The sequence below is a fragment of the Podarcis erhardii genome (genome assembly GCF_964252035.2).
Source record: "Podarcis erhardii genome assembly, chromosome: 5".
NCBI classification, from domain to species: domain Eukaryota; kingdom Metazoa; phylum Chordata; class Lepidosauria; order Squamata; family Lacertidae; genus Podarcis; species Podarcis erhardii.
The window spans coordinates 52,130,319-52,149,322 of record NC_138509.1 but is presented as its reverse complement, the minus strand read 5'-3'; the positions used below and the strand labels follow the sequence as shown (position 1 = coordinate 52,149,322).

Genomic DNA, 19,004 nt, shown 5'->3' with positions numbered 1-19,004 from the left:
GTCGGGCGGTCCAGCGGAACCTTGCCTCGCGGCCGGCGGCTCCGCGGGGGAATGTTGTTGATGGAGCGCAACCCGGAAGTCTAGCGCTGACAGGAGCAGCGGCTGAGGCGAGTTTGGTTTCCTCGGCTGCCGGCGGTGGCGGAGAAGAAGGAGGACGACGAGGAGGACGAGGGTCCCGTCAACTCGCCTCTGTTCCTCCAAGGGCCGTTTCGCTTGGGCTTTTCCCCCTCCGCCCAGACTTCCCCGCTGCCACGATGTCCTCCGACTTCGAGGGCTACGAGCAGGACTTCTCGGTTCTCACCGCGGAGATCACGAACCGCATCGGGAAGGTGCCCAAGTTGCTCGGAGGTGAGCGGTGGCGGCTGAGGAGGGTTTGCCTCCCGGCTGCGGCACCTCTTGGTCTCTCCTCCGGCCAAAAGAAGAGTCCCGTGGGATCAGGCCGGTGGCCCCTTTGAGTCCAGCAGCCTGTTTCCTCCATGTCTGTCTACGAGAAGCCCGCAAGCAGGACTCAGCAGAATAGCTCCCATCTCCCTGAGGCTGGGTGGGTGGGCTACTCCAGAGTCCGGACAAGCTGCCCCACTCTCTTTCTGTTGAGTCCTATCAGTGCCGGATTTACGTACTGTATAAGCTAAACAAGCTATAGCTTAGGGCCCTACTCTCTTGGCCCTCCTCAAAAAATTTCACTATTAATATACTTCTTCTTAATTGTATTTCAGTTCAACAATTACTTTGATAAAATACATATTTTGTTATGTGCAGATGGCTTTAGATATCTATCAGGTCCATAAATTACCACTCAACACAAAAAACAGTGACCATTTGTTGTTGACCAAGGACAGCTGGACATATAAAGGGCCCCATTACCTTCAGTAGCTAGGGCCTCATCAAACCTAAATCCGGCCCTGGTCCTAGTTATTGATCCATTTTGCTGCTTTTCGTCAGTGTACGGTCCTTAAAATCAAGTTCTTTCTCAGATCTGTAGCCAGTCCGGTTGTTGCTAGTTGAACGCACCATTACAGAAAACCGTATAATGCCCTATGTACACCTGTTTTGAAGTAAGGCCTTCTGACTTCCAAGTAAGTATGCAAAGAATTGCAGCCCCAGAGCCTATTCAAACAAGTGCCTACCTGGATAGGGTGGCTAGTGCCAAGTGGAGGCCAGCGTTCTTGCGCCAGCACAAGCCACTGTCAGCAGCCATCCTATCTAGGTCAGCCTGTGCTACTTGATAGATGTGAAAGACCAAAGAATTAATCCCAAATAGCTGAAGACAAGTTGTGATGTGGGAGGGACATGTGAATAATGAGATGAGAATAGTGGTGTAGTGGATAAGGGAGCATTGGAACTGCAGCTCAGGGACTTTTTCCAGAGGTGATGTGATGGCATGGCATCCTCTGCCAGAGCAGCTTTTAGGTTTGATTGTGACACATTAGCATGGGAAAAGTCATGCAATTTATTAGGCTCAGCATGATTGGAATCCTATACATGGTCTCCTGGGAGTAAGCTCCAGTGAACTTAGTGGTGCTGACTTCTGACTGCAAAGACTTAACCAGAGCTTTGACAAAAGATCTTCAGCCAGCTGAAATGCAACCATTAGATTTTAATTAGAAATGCAGACAATCTTGCAGAGAGATATTGCCATTTGCATTGCTAACATTGTGTGAAATAATAATAATAATAAATAAATAAATTTTAAAAAATAAAGCAAAAAAAACTAAATTTAATTTGGTTTGATTTGATTTGTAATAATTTGGAAAATTAATAAAAATAATTTGAAAAAAATAAATAAAGCAAAAAGGCTGTTGCTTCAACCAGGTTTATCCCAGGACGCTATGCCCAGGATTGCAGTCTGGCTGGTTGTATCAAATTAGGTATTATGCTATGTACTACTGCTCTTTGGTATGCATATAATAATGGGTCAATATATTTGGACTCTCCTTGGGACTACTATGATGAACTCATGTACTTCAAAATGTACCACAACACTGCTGAATGAAAATAAACAATGTTGGATTAAAGTAGACTTTCCCAACCTCCACCATGCCTGCTGGATCAGCCCAAAGGCTGATCTAGTCCAAAATCCCATTCCCCCAGTGGCCAACCATATGCCTATGAGAAGACTGCAAGCAAGACCTGAGTGCAACATCACTCTCCCTACTTGTTTGATTACAAATTGCATCTGCCCTGCATATTGGCTGTGTTGGAACTGATTGGAGTTGTAATCCAAAACATCTGGAAAGCACAAGAATTTGTGTGTGTGGATTAAAGGCTTAAAAAAACCCCACAGTTGTGTAGTAGGGCCAGACTCTCGCCTTACAAAATACTCCAAAGATATGATCATTAACTCAAAATCCATGGTTAATAATAGTACAGAGTCCCAGAAAATAAACACCACACCTTTCTCCAGGCACACACAAACAAAAACTTGAGTACCACAAACGTACCCAAAAGAGACACCCACCTTTCACACGAGTTAAGCTGCAAGAGTCTGTTGCTCTCCAAATGACAGAGGAAGATGAAATGAGTATAGAAGCTCACATTAACAGAACTGTTTTCACTTGTGCTCCCCTCCTTTGCTTTCAGATGAAAAGAAGCAAATGGTTTCAAATGTGGAGAAGCAGCTGGAAGAATCAAGAGAGTTGGTAAGTTCTCAGTTCTGCAGAAGTGCTGCCATATGAGAGTGGGAGCAGGGTACAGTGGTGTGTAGAGGTCCTTGCTTTGGATATTCATTGCCTATTTCTCAGATAATGTCCATCTTTTATTAGAGGTGGGGAGTAGCTCATGGAACGTTCCAAATGTCAAGGTATGGGCAAGCAAACGAAAGACAACAGAAGTAGCTGCAGAAGACTTGAGAGGAGGCAAAATATCCAAGAAGCTTACTGGAAGAGGCAACAAGAAAATGAAAAGATCCTAAAAAAGTTGGAATATAGTTTTGGCAAAGAGTTAATCTCATGCTGAGAGATGGGAGTGAACTCGAACTCTTTGTTGAGTTTGATGGCAACAGTGCAACTACTTTCTCAGCAGTTCACACACTGAGTCATACAGGTGAGCAGTACAGCACGATTGGCTGGTTGCATGTGCTGGAAAACTAGTGCTGGAAAACTAGCACTGACTATACAGCAGAACTTTGTATCTAGGGAGAAGAGGAACAATATAGGCATAATGATACAGGATTTCCCCATTATCCTGTTCTTAATTTTGAGGGGTTTGGGTAAGCCTAGATTGTCCCACAAATGTGGGAAAGGACTACAAACCTTAAAAATTCCTCCAGAGGGTGACAAAAAACCCAGGGAAGGTGTTTAACATTGTGCAGGCTGTGCTAGAACAAGCAACTTGTCTGGATCTCGTCATAGCTTGGCTAGAATGAGGAGTGGTTAAGAGATAATTGTAGGAAGAAAGCAATGATGGGTAGGTGATCGGCTGTGAATGCTCTTTTTGTGTGAACTGTGCATGTTTTGAGCGTATTACAGTTGACAATGAACTACTGGCTCACAGATCTCTCCCTAGTCAAATCTGCTTCCTGACATAGACTTTGGAGCACACAGATCTAACTGGAAATCTGTGTGTCACTGACTTTACATCAAAACTCAGTAGCTATGTAAAAGCATGACTGTTCTTTTTGTTTTGTTTTTTTGGTACCTGCTGTTTGTGTTTCCATGTAATCAGGGGTCACACAATGTTTGTTTATCTTGACATGCTTCATTGCCTTGTCACTGACATCATACTGTGCCTCTATGCAAGATCCGGAACAATTCTCTGCTCCCCATCCCAGCTCCAACTTTGAAGCTGGAGCAGGTGCTGGGTTTTCTAATTTAATTGCTTTACATTAGAAAAGGTAGGAGGTGGTGGTCACTGGTTTGGCTGCAACCTTGAATCAGGGAGCAAAGCAGTGCGTATATATGCCTGCTGCATTGTTGAGGTCATGGGCGTAGTAAATAAGTAAACATACTTAACTAACTGACCAGTTGCATTGGAGATAATTCAGTTCTGCCACCCCCTAACATAAAGCCTGCTAATAAATCCTGGCTATGCCCATGGTTGGGGTGCACAGAGGCTAGTCAAGGGTCTCAGCTACACGGGTCAATGATAATGTTATAAGTGTGTTATAAAAATGTGACACCAGATGGTGCTGTAGAGCTGCAACCCAAAGTCAATGGTAATTCACATGGGGTTTTCATATTTTTTAAAATTATCTCTGTAGATCCAGCCTAGGAAGCTCCCCCATCCCAGCTTTTTGACTCCGGAGTGAGTGCAGGCAGCTTCCTTTACCTTAGCACCCCCATCGTTCTGCCCGGACGCTGAGGTCCAGCACCGAGGGCCTTCTGGCGGTTCCCCCATTACGAGAAGCAAAGCTACAGGGAACCAGGCAGAGGGCCTTCTCGGTAGTGGCACCCGCCTTGTGGAACGCCCTCCCATCAGATGTTAAAGCGATAAATAACTACCTGACATTCAGAAGATATCTTAAGGCAGACCTGTTCAGGGAAGTTTTTAATCTGTGATATTTTAGTGTATTTCTGGTTTTTATGGAAGCCGCCCAGAGTGGCTGGGGAAACCCAGCCAGATGGGCGGGGTACAAATAATAAATTATTATTATTATTATTATTATTAGCACAGCTTCTCTGTATGGGGCATGTGGCTGTGGAGTGGACAAACCATTGTCCTTCCCTTGCTGCATACCTCTGTAGCCCAAAAATTGGAATGAAGCCAAGGGCTTGTCACACTTGTCAAAGGGCATCGGCATACTTGCTATGGTGAGCAAAAGGGAGGAAGCCTAAGAGTAACCGAAGGAGTGGGATCTGTGCCTGTATGTATCTGAGTGGCCTTGTTTATACATGAAATGGTGGGTTCAGTTTGTGGGTATGAAAGAGAATGAATCTCCTCACTTTCTTCCCATACCTTCAGTTTTGTAGGGCTACTGGCAGAATGATGAATACAATAGAGTATAGCATCTGTTCCTTGGAGATGCTCAGGGAATGGATTTGTGTGGTACTTGGGCTCTTATAAATAACATCTTCTGGGGCAGATTAGCTAATAACTTTTGAAAGTATACTAGCCTCTGTATGGAGGTTGCTACACATCCACTTGGCAGCATAATATATGTGGGCTGCTTATCTTGTGGAGAGTCACCACAAAAATGCCATGTATTCTTGCACAGCACCCATGCTGCATGTTCTTGCTGGTGAATGAGATGCCACAGATAATGCAGATCCTCTTTTCAATAGCTTCTATGCAGGGATTGTAATATATCAATTGGTCCTGCAGGCATCTCTGGTACCACTTTTACTTTTACCTATTTGGTATGCTATCACTTAGATACAGACAGACAGCTATAAATAGATAAAGGTAAAGGTAAAGGGATCCCTGACCATTAGGTCCAGTCGTGGCTGACTCTGGGGTTGCGGCGCTCATCTCACTTTATTGGCCGAGGGAGCCGGCGTACAGCTTCCAGGTCATGTGGCCAGCATGACCACGCCACTTCTGGCAAACCAGAGCAGCGCACGGAAATGCCGTTTACCTTCCCGCCAGAGCGGTACCTATTTATCTACTTGCACTTTGATGTGCTTTCGAACTGCTAGGTTGGCAGGAGCAGGGACCAAGCAACGGGAGCTCACCCCATCGCGGGGATTCAAACCGTCGACCTTCTGATCGGCAAGTCCTAGGCTCTGTGGTTTAACCCACAGTGCCACCCGCGTCCCTATAGATGGATAGATATAGTTTAAATTTATTGTGAATCACCCTGGACTTGTGAAATGAAGGGTAGCACATAAAATCAAACTAAAAAATATAGTCCCATAAAACAGCATACTAAAATAGCAGATCAAACAATACTATATTACTGTCACCAGCGGGATTTAAAATGCCTACATGGATAAATAGGTTTTTGTCTGATATTTAACCCTAACCCTGGGCTTTCAGAAAAAGCTATAACCACTTATATATAGTTCCAAAAGGAATGTTCACTAACTTCCATCATGTTTTCTGCACAAGACTATTTTTCATCTGTCTAAGGATTTTCAGTCTACCTGTAGGGCAGTGGAGCTAATCAGATGAAAAAAGGTGACTGGCAGTTTAAAAATATAATATATACAAGAATAAATAGCACAAGAATAAATAGCACAAGAATAAATAAACAATCAGAACCTGTTTAAAAGCCTGACAAATGAATAAAAAACCCTTCACTTGTTACTAGAGGGACATTGTGTCTAAACCAGGTTACTCTCAATGTGGGGAGGAAATCTCATAACCAAGTAGAATGCTTATGCTGGAAAGCTGGACCATTACAAGTCATATATATCTGTTTCTTATCTGTATAGAGAAACAAGCTAAAGCATCATCGTTAATGGTGTACAAGACCTGTCCAAACCTCCATAATGAACTGTACTTCAGGATATACTGTATCTCCCTTTACCTTTTCAGTCTCATCCAGAAGTGTATTTACTTGAAGTTTTCTGAGCATTCATTTTATCATTCCTTAAAGAGCTTCCCCTATTTCATGATTTACCTTTAATTTCAGAGGTATGTAGGGTGAAGCTTCAAAGGATGGTGAGAAATGCTGAAAGTCTGATTGCAACTGGGAAACTTATTTTTAAGAGCAATGAATGAACAGTAATCCAATAGCAGTCCAAATTGGATTTTGTACTATAGCTTAGATTCTGGTTCTCAATTTACTATATTTCATGTAGAAAAATAGGTCAAGACTAATTAAAGGAGAACTGATGTATCCTTCAGCTCTTGAGGTGTATAAGGGAATGTTTATCACATTTTATGGATTGGTTAAAGCAATCCACATAAGGTACTCTGACCTTTGACAGATCATTTAATCTATACTTTAGCTTCTTTGATCAACATGTAAGGATGACAAGGAAATTTCCTACCTCACATAAGTGATAAAGGTAAATTATTAATTACAAAAGGCATTGATAACTAAATAACCATAGGACAATCTCTCCTTCACCATAGCTCTTTAAGAAAGAAAGAAAAAAGCTCCTGTTCATGTTTTTTTTTAAAGGACACTGTCTCTTTGTGGTAACCAATCACTCAGTCTACTTCTTTCTGCAAAATAGTTCTCTGTCTTTTCTAATGTTGGAATGAGTAGAAGTTGAGCTAACAGCTCATTATTTTCCTCCTTGTGTCATAATACGAACAAAATTGGCTGACTTTTCTCTAAGATTAAAAAGAATATCCTGTTTTAACATTTCCATCCTAATGATGATCTTCATTTAATGTACTTCATTTTTTGTTCATACTTTTGTTTTCCGATCTTGTTGCTAACACTTTTAGACAGGTGCTTAAAGCAATTATTGACTTCCAGCAATTACTTAACATGTTGGTGATTAATGTCAAGGCTTGCATATAAAAATCAATTTTAACAAAACTGGCTAAGGAATACAACTCATTAAAAGGTCTCCTGAACAGGTTGAAGTAAAAATCAAACTTGAAACATTGCCACCCAAAGCATGCAGTTTTTACATAGCGGTCCTATGGTGGGATTGGATTTAGGCAATCTAACTCTGCTCATATCAGGTTGCTGATCATTTGTTTCTTCAAAGTTAAATTAGCTAATCATTTTAATTGCTTCAATTCATTTGTTCTTCTTGGACAGATTCATGATTCTAGTCATTGTCAGGAGCTACACATATGTATATATTGCCAGTGTGAGATCCTTTGGAAGGAGGAGTGGGATATAAATTTTAATAATAATAATAATAATAATAATAATAATAATAATAATAATAATATATTTTTATTGTCTATGCTTTCCCCAGATCTGCTAACATTTTAAAAGGAATTTGTGGAAAGGGCATCTCTGTGCACAAATTGCCAGATGTGGGTTATTGTGTCCAGTGTATATGTAAATGAGACAGATAACAGTTTTGTAAACTGATGTAGAAGTACTTGACTTGCTTATACAATCAGGATCTTACTTACTGTATCTTACTATCTGCACAAAGGAGGAACATACAGTGTTTCCGCCTCAGTCCCTTATTTTTAGGTTGTTCAGCTATCAGTAAATTAGTAAACTCTGCACATTGCTCAACTGAAACAAAGAACGTGATATTTTTATATGATGCCTTATCCTTAGAGGAAAGAGACTATTTCCACTGTCTTTGATCTTTCCAAGGATTTTGTTGTTCCTAGCTTACTGCAACCTGTGTTTTTTCACCTTTGGGGAAAGATGTATAAAAGACGTTTGTGTGAAGGTGCCTTATATTGAGTCACCCGCATGAGACACCTAACCTGGAACTGTTTATGTCCACCCCCAAAGCTCGCCAGAATCTCTAGAAGAAGCTTACTCATCCCTGTTATCAAGGAGCTTTTGTTTGTAAAGCATACACATAAATACATCCTCCCCGAACTTCTTCCACTGCCACAACTTTTCTGTGTATTGAAACTCATAACTGAGAACAGTATCACCTGAAATAACATAGTAAAGGAGTGTAGTTAACCGCATATTTTTTCTCATCCTTTCCCCATTTCTTTTATTTTCACAGGTATTTTTAGAACTGCCAGAGAGCAGTTTTTGCAAAACTGCTGTGTAGTTAAACCGCTAAAAGAATGGGACAGGGAGAAGAAATTTAGAGAAAGCAGTGTGAATACGAAGCCCAGGAACAACAGTTAAATGGAGGGCTCTGAAGCAAAGGAAAAATTATGTGCAAGTGGCTATTTCACAGGATCACTTGTTTGAGAGTAACAGCTCAAGCATGTGTTCTCCCAAAGGAGTTCATTGACATTATTAATATTATTATATTTATTTATACCCTGCCTTTTCCCTGACGGGACTCAAGGTAGCTTACATATAAATATGAGAAATTCTAAAAGCATTGAAAAAGGGTCATTAAAAAGCTATGAAACATCAATAGAAATAAAACTAGATACATATATAAAAGCTATTAAAGCCATACCAATAATTACTATAAAAATAGCATGGCAGCAGCCCTTTCATTAAAAGCTGCCAGTCCACATAAGCTTGTTGGAACAAACAAGTCTTCACCTTGCCTCTTCCAAAGTCTGGGATTAGCCACCTAGAAGGCCCTCAGTGCAGGGACAAAAGTTGTTGTCAGGTTATTGCTAAATTGGAAAGCTATCCCACTTCCCTCCTGTCAACGATGTAGTGCATAACTGCCACACGACTCTTCCTGGCTTAATTCAACTTCTCTTTTCTCTCATACACCCTTCCCCTTCTTGTTTTTAATTATTAGCTGGAACAAATGGAGCTTGAAGTTCGAGAAATCCCTCCACAGAGCCGAGGCATGTACAGCAGTAGAATGAGGAGCTACAAGCAAGAAATGGAAAAACTTGAAGCAGATTTTGTGAGTTTATTCACGTACACTGTATTGTGAGCGGAAACATGTTGCACCTACTGCAAACAAGCCTTATCTTCAGTTAGCATTCAGCTGCTGTAGTGCTGAGGTGGAGGTGGGGGACCCTTATTTAGCCAAAGAGCTACATTCTGCTGTGGGCAACATTCTGTAGGCTGTATGCTAGGCTTGGGCAGGAACAGATACAAAAATAGGCTGAGTAAAAGATGTGATTCTTATATAGGTTACATTCCAGCCTTGCCAGTGTCAGAAGTTTCTATACACTCTCTCTCTCTCTCTCTCTCTCTCTCTCTCTCCATCATGGCTATTCTGGAGAGCCTTTCTTAGGCAGTATTCACCATGTTTTAATCTTCTGTCATTCATTCCACTATATAAATGACAGAAGGCACAGATACAAGGCACAGATACATCTCCCCAGTGCATTCCCCCCCCCCTTAAAAATGTTTAGGGGTACTCTCGTTTTGACTCAAGAAAATCACCATTTTATAGTTCAAATCAGGAAAAATAAAAACAGTAAATGGACAAAAGTACAAACATTCACAAAATGTTTAGGGGTATGCGTACGCCTACATCCCACAAGAAAAAATGCACTGAATCTCCCAACAGTTAGCTCTACAATGGTGATCTGTTTTCTTCATCTTGGCTAATACATTGTTCCTGTACTCCAGGCAAGAGGTATTAAAGGAGGTGTGATTTAGTATGTATTTTGGTTTGCCTTACCTTTTCTTACACAGTGATAACATATTGACAGAAGCAAAACTGGACTTCACAATAGCCATATGTCACAATGTGGCTTCAATTCAAGCTACAGGCTCTCCCTTACTTGTTCTCGAGATCTGCCCTTGTATTCCAAGAGGTAATGAGCTGCCCCGAGAGACAGGTAATAATAAATGAAGTTGTTAACGTGCCACAGTTATTATTAGGGGAGTCACACAGATTATTTGGAGTTTCCACCATTCTAGAATAGTAGGAGAAGCAGCTCTATTAGTTCCTGTTGCAAAATAATGAACTATTTAAGGTACAACATCTGAAGTTCCCCATAAAAGGCTAAGATGCCACTTCTGTGTGGATGAGTAAAACAGAGTTTATAAGTGCTCCCTTTGAGCAGTCATGAAATAACTATTTTAGTAGTTGCATTGGTCCCACAGAATAAAAAGCACAAAGCACATAAGAAAATACTCTGTACTTAATTGTACTAGTTTTTAAAAGATAGCATGTACATACTGAATAAAACAAGACAAAAATGACAGAACAAAACTTGTTTTGTGTTTTGCCTGACTTACATAGTCTGCTGAAATGCAAGAAGGAAGCTGCAACTAACAAGATAGAAAATCTTTAGAGCTGTTTTCACTGATTGCAGTTTAGAAAGCCCTATGGAGTTTATTGTTGGTCAGGTTTTTTTATCTACCGAGGCTCAAAAAATACAAATGTGTGTTTTTAAATTGTATCTTGTTGAGTGTTGTGCAGTTAGCGCTATCTTGTGGCCAAATGTGGAGTTGCAATTTGCTATTTGCAGGAAAGTCTTCCAAGTGTACTGTATTGTTTTAAAGGGAAATTGACAGACTGAAACAAGTTAATAGCTGTTTTTGTTAACTTGCCTGCTTTTTGAGAAACCAGTTATTCATATTTCAGTATTGCAGGTATATAAATGAGCATCCTCTTCTAATAATGCTGTGGAGAAAACATTACCGTTTTGCCATTTGAAAACCAATGTATTTTTCATATTATAAAGCATTTGTATGGGTAGAACTGGATATAACTTTATTGTATTACTATTTGTTCCATAATGAAAACTATAGACAATACAATTTTCTCCCTTGAGGACATTGCCTAGTAAAAACATCAGGTTCCAGGTGGTACTGGGGATATAGTCTCATATTTTAACAGAAAGATAGCAGATTATTCTCTGCACAAAACTGGGTACGATTAAGGGATATAGATTTCTGTGAATTCTGATGCAAATTAACCTGATCTGTGCTTCTTGACTATTGTGTGGAATGGAACATAGTTCTTTTTTCAGATTCCACACTTTTGTTCCACAGGGTTCTGTCTTGCCCTCCCCCTTGCTATTTGACATCTATTTAACAACTACATGAAGCCACTAAGAGCTGTCATCAGTAGATTTGGAGCGAGGTATCATCAATATGCAGATGAAACCTAGCTCTAGCTCTCTGTTGGTTCAGCAGTAGTAGTAAAGGTTTTCGAGCACTGTTTAGAGGCTGTGATGGGCTGGATGTGGACCAATAAATTGCAGCTGAATCCTGAAAAGAGAGAGGTGTCCTGAGTTCTCAAGTCCAGGAGGTGTGGAGATGGCATGTTCTAGACATGGTTACACTCTCCTGGAAGGAACACGTCCATAGCTTGGGGCTACTGGATTCATCACTGTTAGTGGAGGCTCAGATTACTTTAGGAATGCCTTTCCCCAGCTCTCGTTGGTTTGCCAGCGATGGCTCCTTTTGAACATAAATGACAATGGTGATGATGGTAATACTAATACTAATACTCCTGCTGTGCTAACATACAGACTGGATTACTGTGCTGTGCTGTACATGGAGCTGCCCTTGAAAACAACTGAAATTTCAGTTGGTCCAAAGTGCAGCAGCCAGATTACTGACTGAGGTTCCATTTTAAAACAGCTGTATTGGTTGCTAGTTCATTTCCAACTTAGGCCCCAAATATATGAAAGACTCCCTACACACACTCTCAGTTCAGCAGAGGAGGACCCTTTTGGTAGTTATACCACCCTCAGAAAATTGGGTGGGCAGTCTGGCAGAGGATGTTCTCTGCGGCAGCTTGAAAGTTGTGGAACTCCCTTCCCAGAGCAATGTGTCTGGTAGCGTCACTAGACAGTTTTCGTTGAATACTGAAGATTCTTCTCTTTATTCTTATTTTTGATACCTTAGGTGAATATTTTTAGGACCCATCTTATTTTTGTGATTGTAATTTGTTTTAAACTGTTTTTAACATTCTGTTTTAAGCTGTTGTGACCCGCATTGAGACTTTAGGATGAAGGGCAGGTAACAAATCAAATTAACTGCAGGTTAATATGGAAATGGGATGGAATGAAAACATGTGAAATTGACATGGGCCAGGAACAGAGTAATATATCCACCCCTATCCACAACATAGTTCATAGCTTTTCATGCAGAAGGTCCCAGGTTCAGTCCTCAGTATATCCAGGTAGGCCTAAAAATGTCCCTCATCTGAGAGACATAACCAGTGCATATTGAGACATTTGGCCTTGTTGTAAAAAGCAGCTGGTGTTTGTGTACATACCTCTTTTAACATACTGATTTGCCTCTATAGTCTCTAGGTGAAGCTGGAACCCAAGGGGTTATGCTTTCATGCAGGCCCACCCACATGCCTAGAGATTTCCCCCTTTCTTTTTCCAAGCACTCCAGAAGAAAAGGACTATTCCAGGGGAGAGTGACTATACAACAGGCACAGGGAATCTCTGGCTCTCTAGATTTTATTGGGCTGCAACTCCCATCAGCAGCAGCCAGCAGAGCAAATTCAAGGGTGATGGAAACTGCAGTCCAGCAAGCATCTGCAAAAGCATAGGTTCTCCAGAAGTGAGAGTCATTCATTCATTTTCTTGGCATGCTGCTATCCCACAAAACAAATCATGCCCAAAGCGGCTTACAACAAAGAAAACAGGGATACATTTCAAACAGCCACAAAAACAATTCATAATTTACACAGCAAATGAATAACATAGTAACAACTTCGTAATAACATAGGGAAACAATAGCAAATATAGTAACATTTTTTAAAACCACATTTCAACACTATAACAGGATTACTTAAACAACATGTAGCATCCAGTAGCAAAAATAACCAGGGAGCTTCACATTTTCGCCTTAGTCCTAGAAACAGGTTGCTCAGTGTCCCTCTCCTGCAGCCACTTGCAACTCTTCCAAGAGTAGGTTGTGGGGTAGCTGGAAACACCCTCCATGATGTTACTGCTATAAGGGTCTTTCAAAATAGCCAAACACCTAGGGTGGCATTGAACTAGTTTTACTCAGAGTAGACTCATAGAAATTGATGTACCTAACTTAGTCATGTTCGTTACAGTTGTACCTCAGGTTACAGACTCCGCTAACCCAGAAATAGTACCACGGGTTAAGAACTTTGCTTCAGGGTGAGAACAGAAATCGTGCGGCGGCCGCGGGAGGCCCCATTAGCTAAAGTGGTGCTTCAGGTTAAGAACAGTTTCAGGTTAAGAACGGACCTCCAGAACGAATTAAGTTCTTAATCCAAGGTACCACTGTATTTAATTGGGCAACTATGAGTAAATTTGTTGAATGCCACCCTATTAATTTTTTTACATCCCTCCCACAAAACCTGCCTGTTTCTTTTAAGAGTATATTAGCAATATACAAATTTACCGTGTAATTAGATAGTATATTTATATAATGCATTTACATGTTTGCACATTGTGCATTATATGTAGCATGCACTTGGTGCCAGCAGCTCTGTCTGCCATTGTGTCACGGAAAGCAATAATAAACTTATTGCAGGTGTATAACAATTTGCAACTTAAAAGGGCTGTGTTTGTCTATAAAAAGTGTACTGTCACTCTAGAGAGTACTTCTCACAACCTGTGAATAAATAATGATTTGTAGTTTTTAGGAGAAACTAAGCATTATGAGACAGCTGGCTGAAACTCAGTGGTATCCCAAGTTCCTGGCCAGCTCATTCCTTCTTCAATTGAGAAGGGCATATTAAATTTTCTTCTGTGACTTGCATACATGACAGAATTATATCTTTATTAAACTTACCAGTGATGAAGTGATATCGTTGGAGGAAGTGTGAAAGACAATTTAACAATTTAAATTTATAATTAACCTCCATGGCTATGGATGACTTAATTGAGATTCCTTAGGGAACATATCAAGTTAAGCTCACTTTATTTTTTCCCCTCCTGAGCCTTTAGGGTTCTGCTTGCAGAATCTTGTTCTATGCATGGCTAGTGAGCTGCATCAAGAAGGATTTTGAGAAAGGGTTGGAACAGCAAGTTAAAAGAGAAGGGTGGATAGGTTGATTAAGTAATAGCATTCCTCTCTAATTAATTTAGGCCACAGTCACTCTTATTTAGATGTATTTAATAAGCAGCTTAGTAAATTGAAGGTTTCAATAACACAAACTGGAGTTTCAGTGCTATTAAAAATTCAGAGGTAGCAAATGATGACAGACTTCCCCTTCCTATGTTGTTCCTCTACTGGTTCCTTTACCTTTTTTGTTCATTTGTGTGGAGTCCCATTCGCTTTAACAGATGATAGATGAGTAGGAGCAAAAGGCAATAGTGAAAAAACAGGGTGGGGGAAATCTATTTCCCACTGGTTTGGAAATTTTATAAAATTCCAAATCCCTTGGTTGTGATAGGGCAATTATAAGGGCACTTTACTAGCATAGAAGTTTTTTCTTTGGATTATTATGCTATCTGAGAAGGGATAGGTTAAAGATATAAGGTTCTTTCATGGACTGTATCTTGGTAATTCTATCATCTATGGATAGGGATGAAGAAGGATTGCATTCAGTTCTCATTTTTAATTGAACTGACCTAATTTGTAACTCCCGGACTAATACATAGATTGAAACGTCATTATCTTTTAGATGTCACATATGTCTGAATTTTATAATAGTTTTTGGCTCAAAAATATTCCAAAATGCATTAAATAAATGTGTTTAGAAATGTGGACATTGAAATAAAATATGACTTTTATTTTATATTTTAGTAGAAATATTTGTATGGTTTTTTAAAAAGACAGATAGGAAGGAATGGAACAGACTTCTGATCACACCTGAAACTGACACAGAAAGAAACCAATATCTTCATTTCTATCTGTGAGATACAAACTACGGTAGATACTGTTTTAGCTTAATACATGCATGGAACACATTTTCTTGTCTCTAAAGATGCTCTCGCCCTAGTGCTGGATTGATTACTATTGTAATTTATTCATAATTGTTGCTTGTCTATTTGAAGCTACAAGGAAACAAAATAAACAAAGAACCTTACTCGAGCAAAAATCCAATGCTCCAAGGCTGTAAGTTAGGGATACCAAACTATGACCCATATCTCAGAAGTGGTGCACTTCCAGCCCACAAACCAGATTTGGCCCACCAGGTCTTTCTATTTGTTCAGCCAAGCTGCTGTTCAAAAACCATGCCCACCTGCCCCACACCTAATATATGTGGGACAGGTACATATACAGCTGCATAAGCAGCTGTTCTCTGCAGAAAGCAGGATTTAACCTTTTCTGTAGAAAGTAGGTGAACCCCCCCACATCTGGCTTAGTGACTCACTGTCTTGCTCCACCTCTGCAGACCAATGTTGATAGGTGGGACCCACTTGTCAATCAGCTGACAATATTATGAGATCTGATGACTGCCAACTTGGCTTGTGAAGTGAAGGAAAGAGACAGATCTGGGCATCTGGGTCAATTCCCCATCCCTGCCACGACTCATATATTGTCCCTGGACATTTAAAAAGTAGAAAACAAAAGACCTGAGGCTAAACAAAGATGAACATTTTGTATTTCAGCAATATTTGTGTGTGTGTGCGTCCATAGTTTGTATCTATAGTGAGCATATTTTTGCTCTCTTCTCATATTGCTTTCTTTGCACCATAAACTGCATCCTTCCTGTCTCCCTTCATTTCTAATCCTTTGCCCAGATTCTTTTCATGTGACATTTGGACATAGTCTGATGTTTTTCTTCAGTCTTTTCTTTGGGGGGGGGGTCCTGTCTTTCACCAGAAAAATAATAATATTTGTAATAAAATGCATGGTGGTTCAACCCAACAACTCATGCCACATGCTGAGGGGAAGCTTACCCATTCCCTTTCTTTCTCTTCCTCTCCCCCCCCCCACCTTTCCCGTCTTCAGGTTTGCAAGCATTCTACCAGGAAAACTCTTTTTTGACACTACCCTTTGAGACACAGATGAACACTTGATAAAAATTTCTTTGGCTACATTCTGTCCGTTCCCAGTTGATGATACAAAGGCTCCGTGGCAGAATGGAATATTGTTTCTGAACTTATCTGTGTAACATACTCAAAAGAACAGAGGCCACAAAGAATTCTGTTGGATCTGCCTCTATAGAAATTAATCAGATTTGCAAGGCTGGGACTGTTTTGAGAACCAAAGCCAAAAGAAAATCTAGCTAGCTCATCTAAAAATGTACCTAGCTGTGGTCTTCCTGTCTAGTGTTGAAATGCAAGTCTGTGTATTTGGAAGTTAATCGTCAGTCATTACAGGGTGCCTAGAGAGAGGAAAACCTGTCTTCTTCTTTTATGGTTCCTGGTAACTGGTCTCTTTCTTCGCTTTTTGTCCCCTCTTTCTCCAGTGACCATGATTCAAAGGTGAATTCATTAAAAGGGGAGATAGAACAAGAAAACTCTTAAAAGCAAAGATGCTGGAAATAATTATTGAGCATTTTCAGACCAATTCATCTTGCTTTCCTTTAATATCAGCACTAGATGGCACTGTTTGTTTGCAAAGAAAGTTAGGTTTGTGGATTTTGTGGGTGTTTTATTTATTTTTTTTTAGCTTTGGTAGTAACTGAAATTACTGTTTCATGAATAAAATATTTCTGGTGGGATTTGCATTTCTATATTGGCTGAAGACACTGTGTTGAATGTTTTATTAACCAGCCCAGTGCAACTGTCAGCCTATTAAAGAGATCCAATGGACCCTGTTTAGCTAAATAAATCCAATTCGTCAAATTGTGTTCCTGGCTGTTTATTTTCCATTCTTTTGATGTACAGTTTATTTTAAGTTAGATCCACATAGGTTTAAAAATTAATGGGGAAAATAGAATTTAGTGTTTGGAACATGAAAAGACTAATTGCCATGGTCAAAAATAGTGTTTCTTTTAAGGTGAAGTTGTGTGCAGGAAATGGACTTCTGTACTGGGGGCTGATAAAGTGTCCTATGACAAATTATTTTGGAAAAGGAACAGTTAAACTGTTTTCAACCACCTTCAATACATCTTCCAGTATTGTTTAAGAAACAGCTATATATTCACAGCTAAAAAATGTTGCATAACCTTTTGTTAAAGAAATCCCCCATTATACTTTTTATTGTAATTGCATGGTGTACTTATTATTAAAGTGTAATCTGAGTCAGCTCTTTGAGCTGATGAATCAACTGGTCTTGTACCATAAAGCTCAGCAGCTGGGATATTTTTATGTTGATTCTTAAGTAATTTATTTTGTGTGTGAGTGAAGTTTGACTTGCCCCCCCCCCGTGCCAAACTTTTGAGGGGGGGGGTCTCAAACATTGCCATTGTTTGCTCAGTGTAGTGCTGCTTTGGTGCCACCTTGGAACATACACTTTTTGTTGGGTGATGCTATAGTGTTAGGGTGTTAAATCTAGCCAATCAGTTTGGTGTAATGGCATCACATAGGACAAATGAAGTTGTCCTATTGCTGACACTTTGAAGAGGTAGTGGAAAAGAGGAAAGACGTTCTCTCCAGCTCGATAACTGGATCAACATTCTCTCTTTCTGCCCTGCACGTGGTTTTGTTGCCCTCTAGCAGGTATCTGAAGAAGTGTGCATGCACATGAAAGCTCATACCAATAACAAACTTAGTTGGTCTCTAAGGTGCTACTGGAAGGATTTTTTCTGTCTTTATTTTGCTCTAACAGTATGGTTAGACTGTTCCACCAATCAGGCTCTAGTTGCATTTTGTACATGCAGAACATGGGGTGCAGATATGTATTTACATTGCATCCTATTGAAAATTAAGTTCTGGTGGTCAGCATCCACATTTGGAGATGCAGTCTGGGAAGAGGTATTTTGCAGGGTAGGAGACAGCCAAAACTGTTCCCAAAATGCTTTGCTTCCATTTTTGTCCAGCACTAGTTTTAACTAATTCTTAAAAGGTAAAGGTAAAGGGACCCCTGACCATTAGGTCCAGTCGTGGACGACTCTGGGGTTGAGGCACTCATCTCACTTTATTGGCCAAGGGAGCTGGCATACAGCTTCCGGGTCATGTAGCCAGCATGACTAAGCCACTTCTGGCGAACCAGAGCAGCGCACGGAAAAGCCGTTTACCTTCCTGCCGGAGCGGTACCTATTTATCTACTTGCACTTCGTGATTTCGAACTGCTAGGTTGGCAGGAGCAGGGACCAAGCAACGGGAGCTCACCCCATTGCGGGGATTCAAACCCCTTCTGATCAGCAAGTCCTAGGCTCTGTGGTTTAACCCACAGCGCCACGCATCCTAACTAATTCTTACATTAAGCTTAAAGAAGAGATTCTTCCCTGCTTGGTTAACTCTGATATTTTGTCCCAACTATTTTCCCTGTACTGTCTGATAAGGATTTACCTGTTTAGCCAGATGGATTAAGAAAACCCAGTTGGTCCTGCCTTTGGCATTGTAGAACTATTTAATTCTCTTCTCTTTTTGCATATTATCATTTATTACTGCATCCTGTAGTTTGTAGCCTGGCTCATTTATTGGAACTCCTTATTTTGCTGGAATACTACTTGAGTGTGCATGACTTCAGTGTTACTCTTGAAAGTATATAGAGAGAGGAATAAGCAAAATAGGTTTGCTTGTCTATTAAAATGTACCTTATAGCGAATTATCTCAGGTTGGGATGTACATGTCATTGGAACAGCAATTCCTCAGTTGTCAAACGTAATCCATTCTTCGGCTTCTGAAACGTTTGACAA

General features: G+C 40.4%; 1 protein-coding gene across 4 annotated transcripts in view; it reads left to right on the top strand.

The window, feature by feature from the left end:
- Nucleotides 1–53: 53 nt before the first annotated feature.
- The window catches only part of VTI1A (vesicle transport through interaction with t-SNAREs 1A), a 234,652-nt gene continuing 215,701 nt past the window's right edge, over nt 54–19,004 (top strand). Inside the window, exons 1-3 of one of the 4 annotated variants that reach the window (XM_081863101.1) lie at nt 54–348; nt 2,581–2,639; nt 9,198–9,308. In XM_081863101.1, the coding sequence (XP_081719227.1) occupies nt 255–348; nt 2,581–2,639; nt 9,198–9,308 (264 nt within the window). In that variant the 5' untranslated portion in view covers nt 54–254. The remainder of the gene's footprint in view (nt 349–2,580; nt 2,640–9,197; nt 9,309–19,004) is intronic. The other 3 variants (XM_081863099.1, XM_081863102.1, XM_081863100.1) reach the window with 3 other exon arrangements.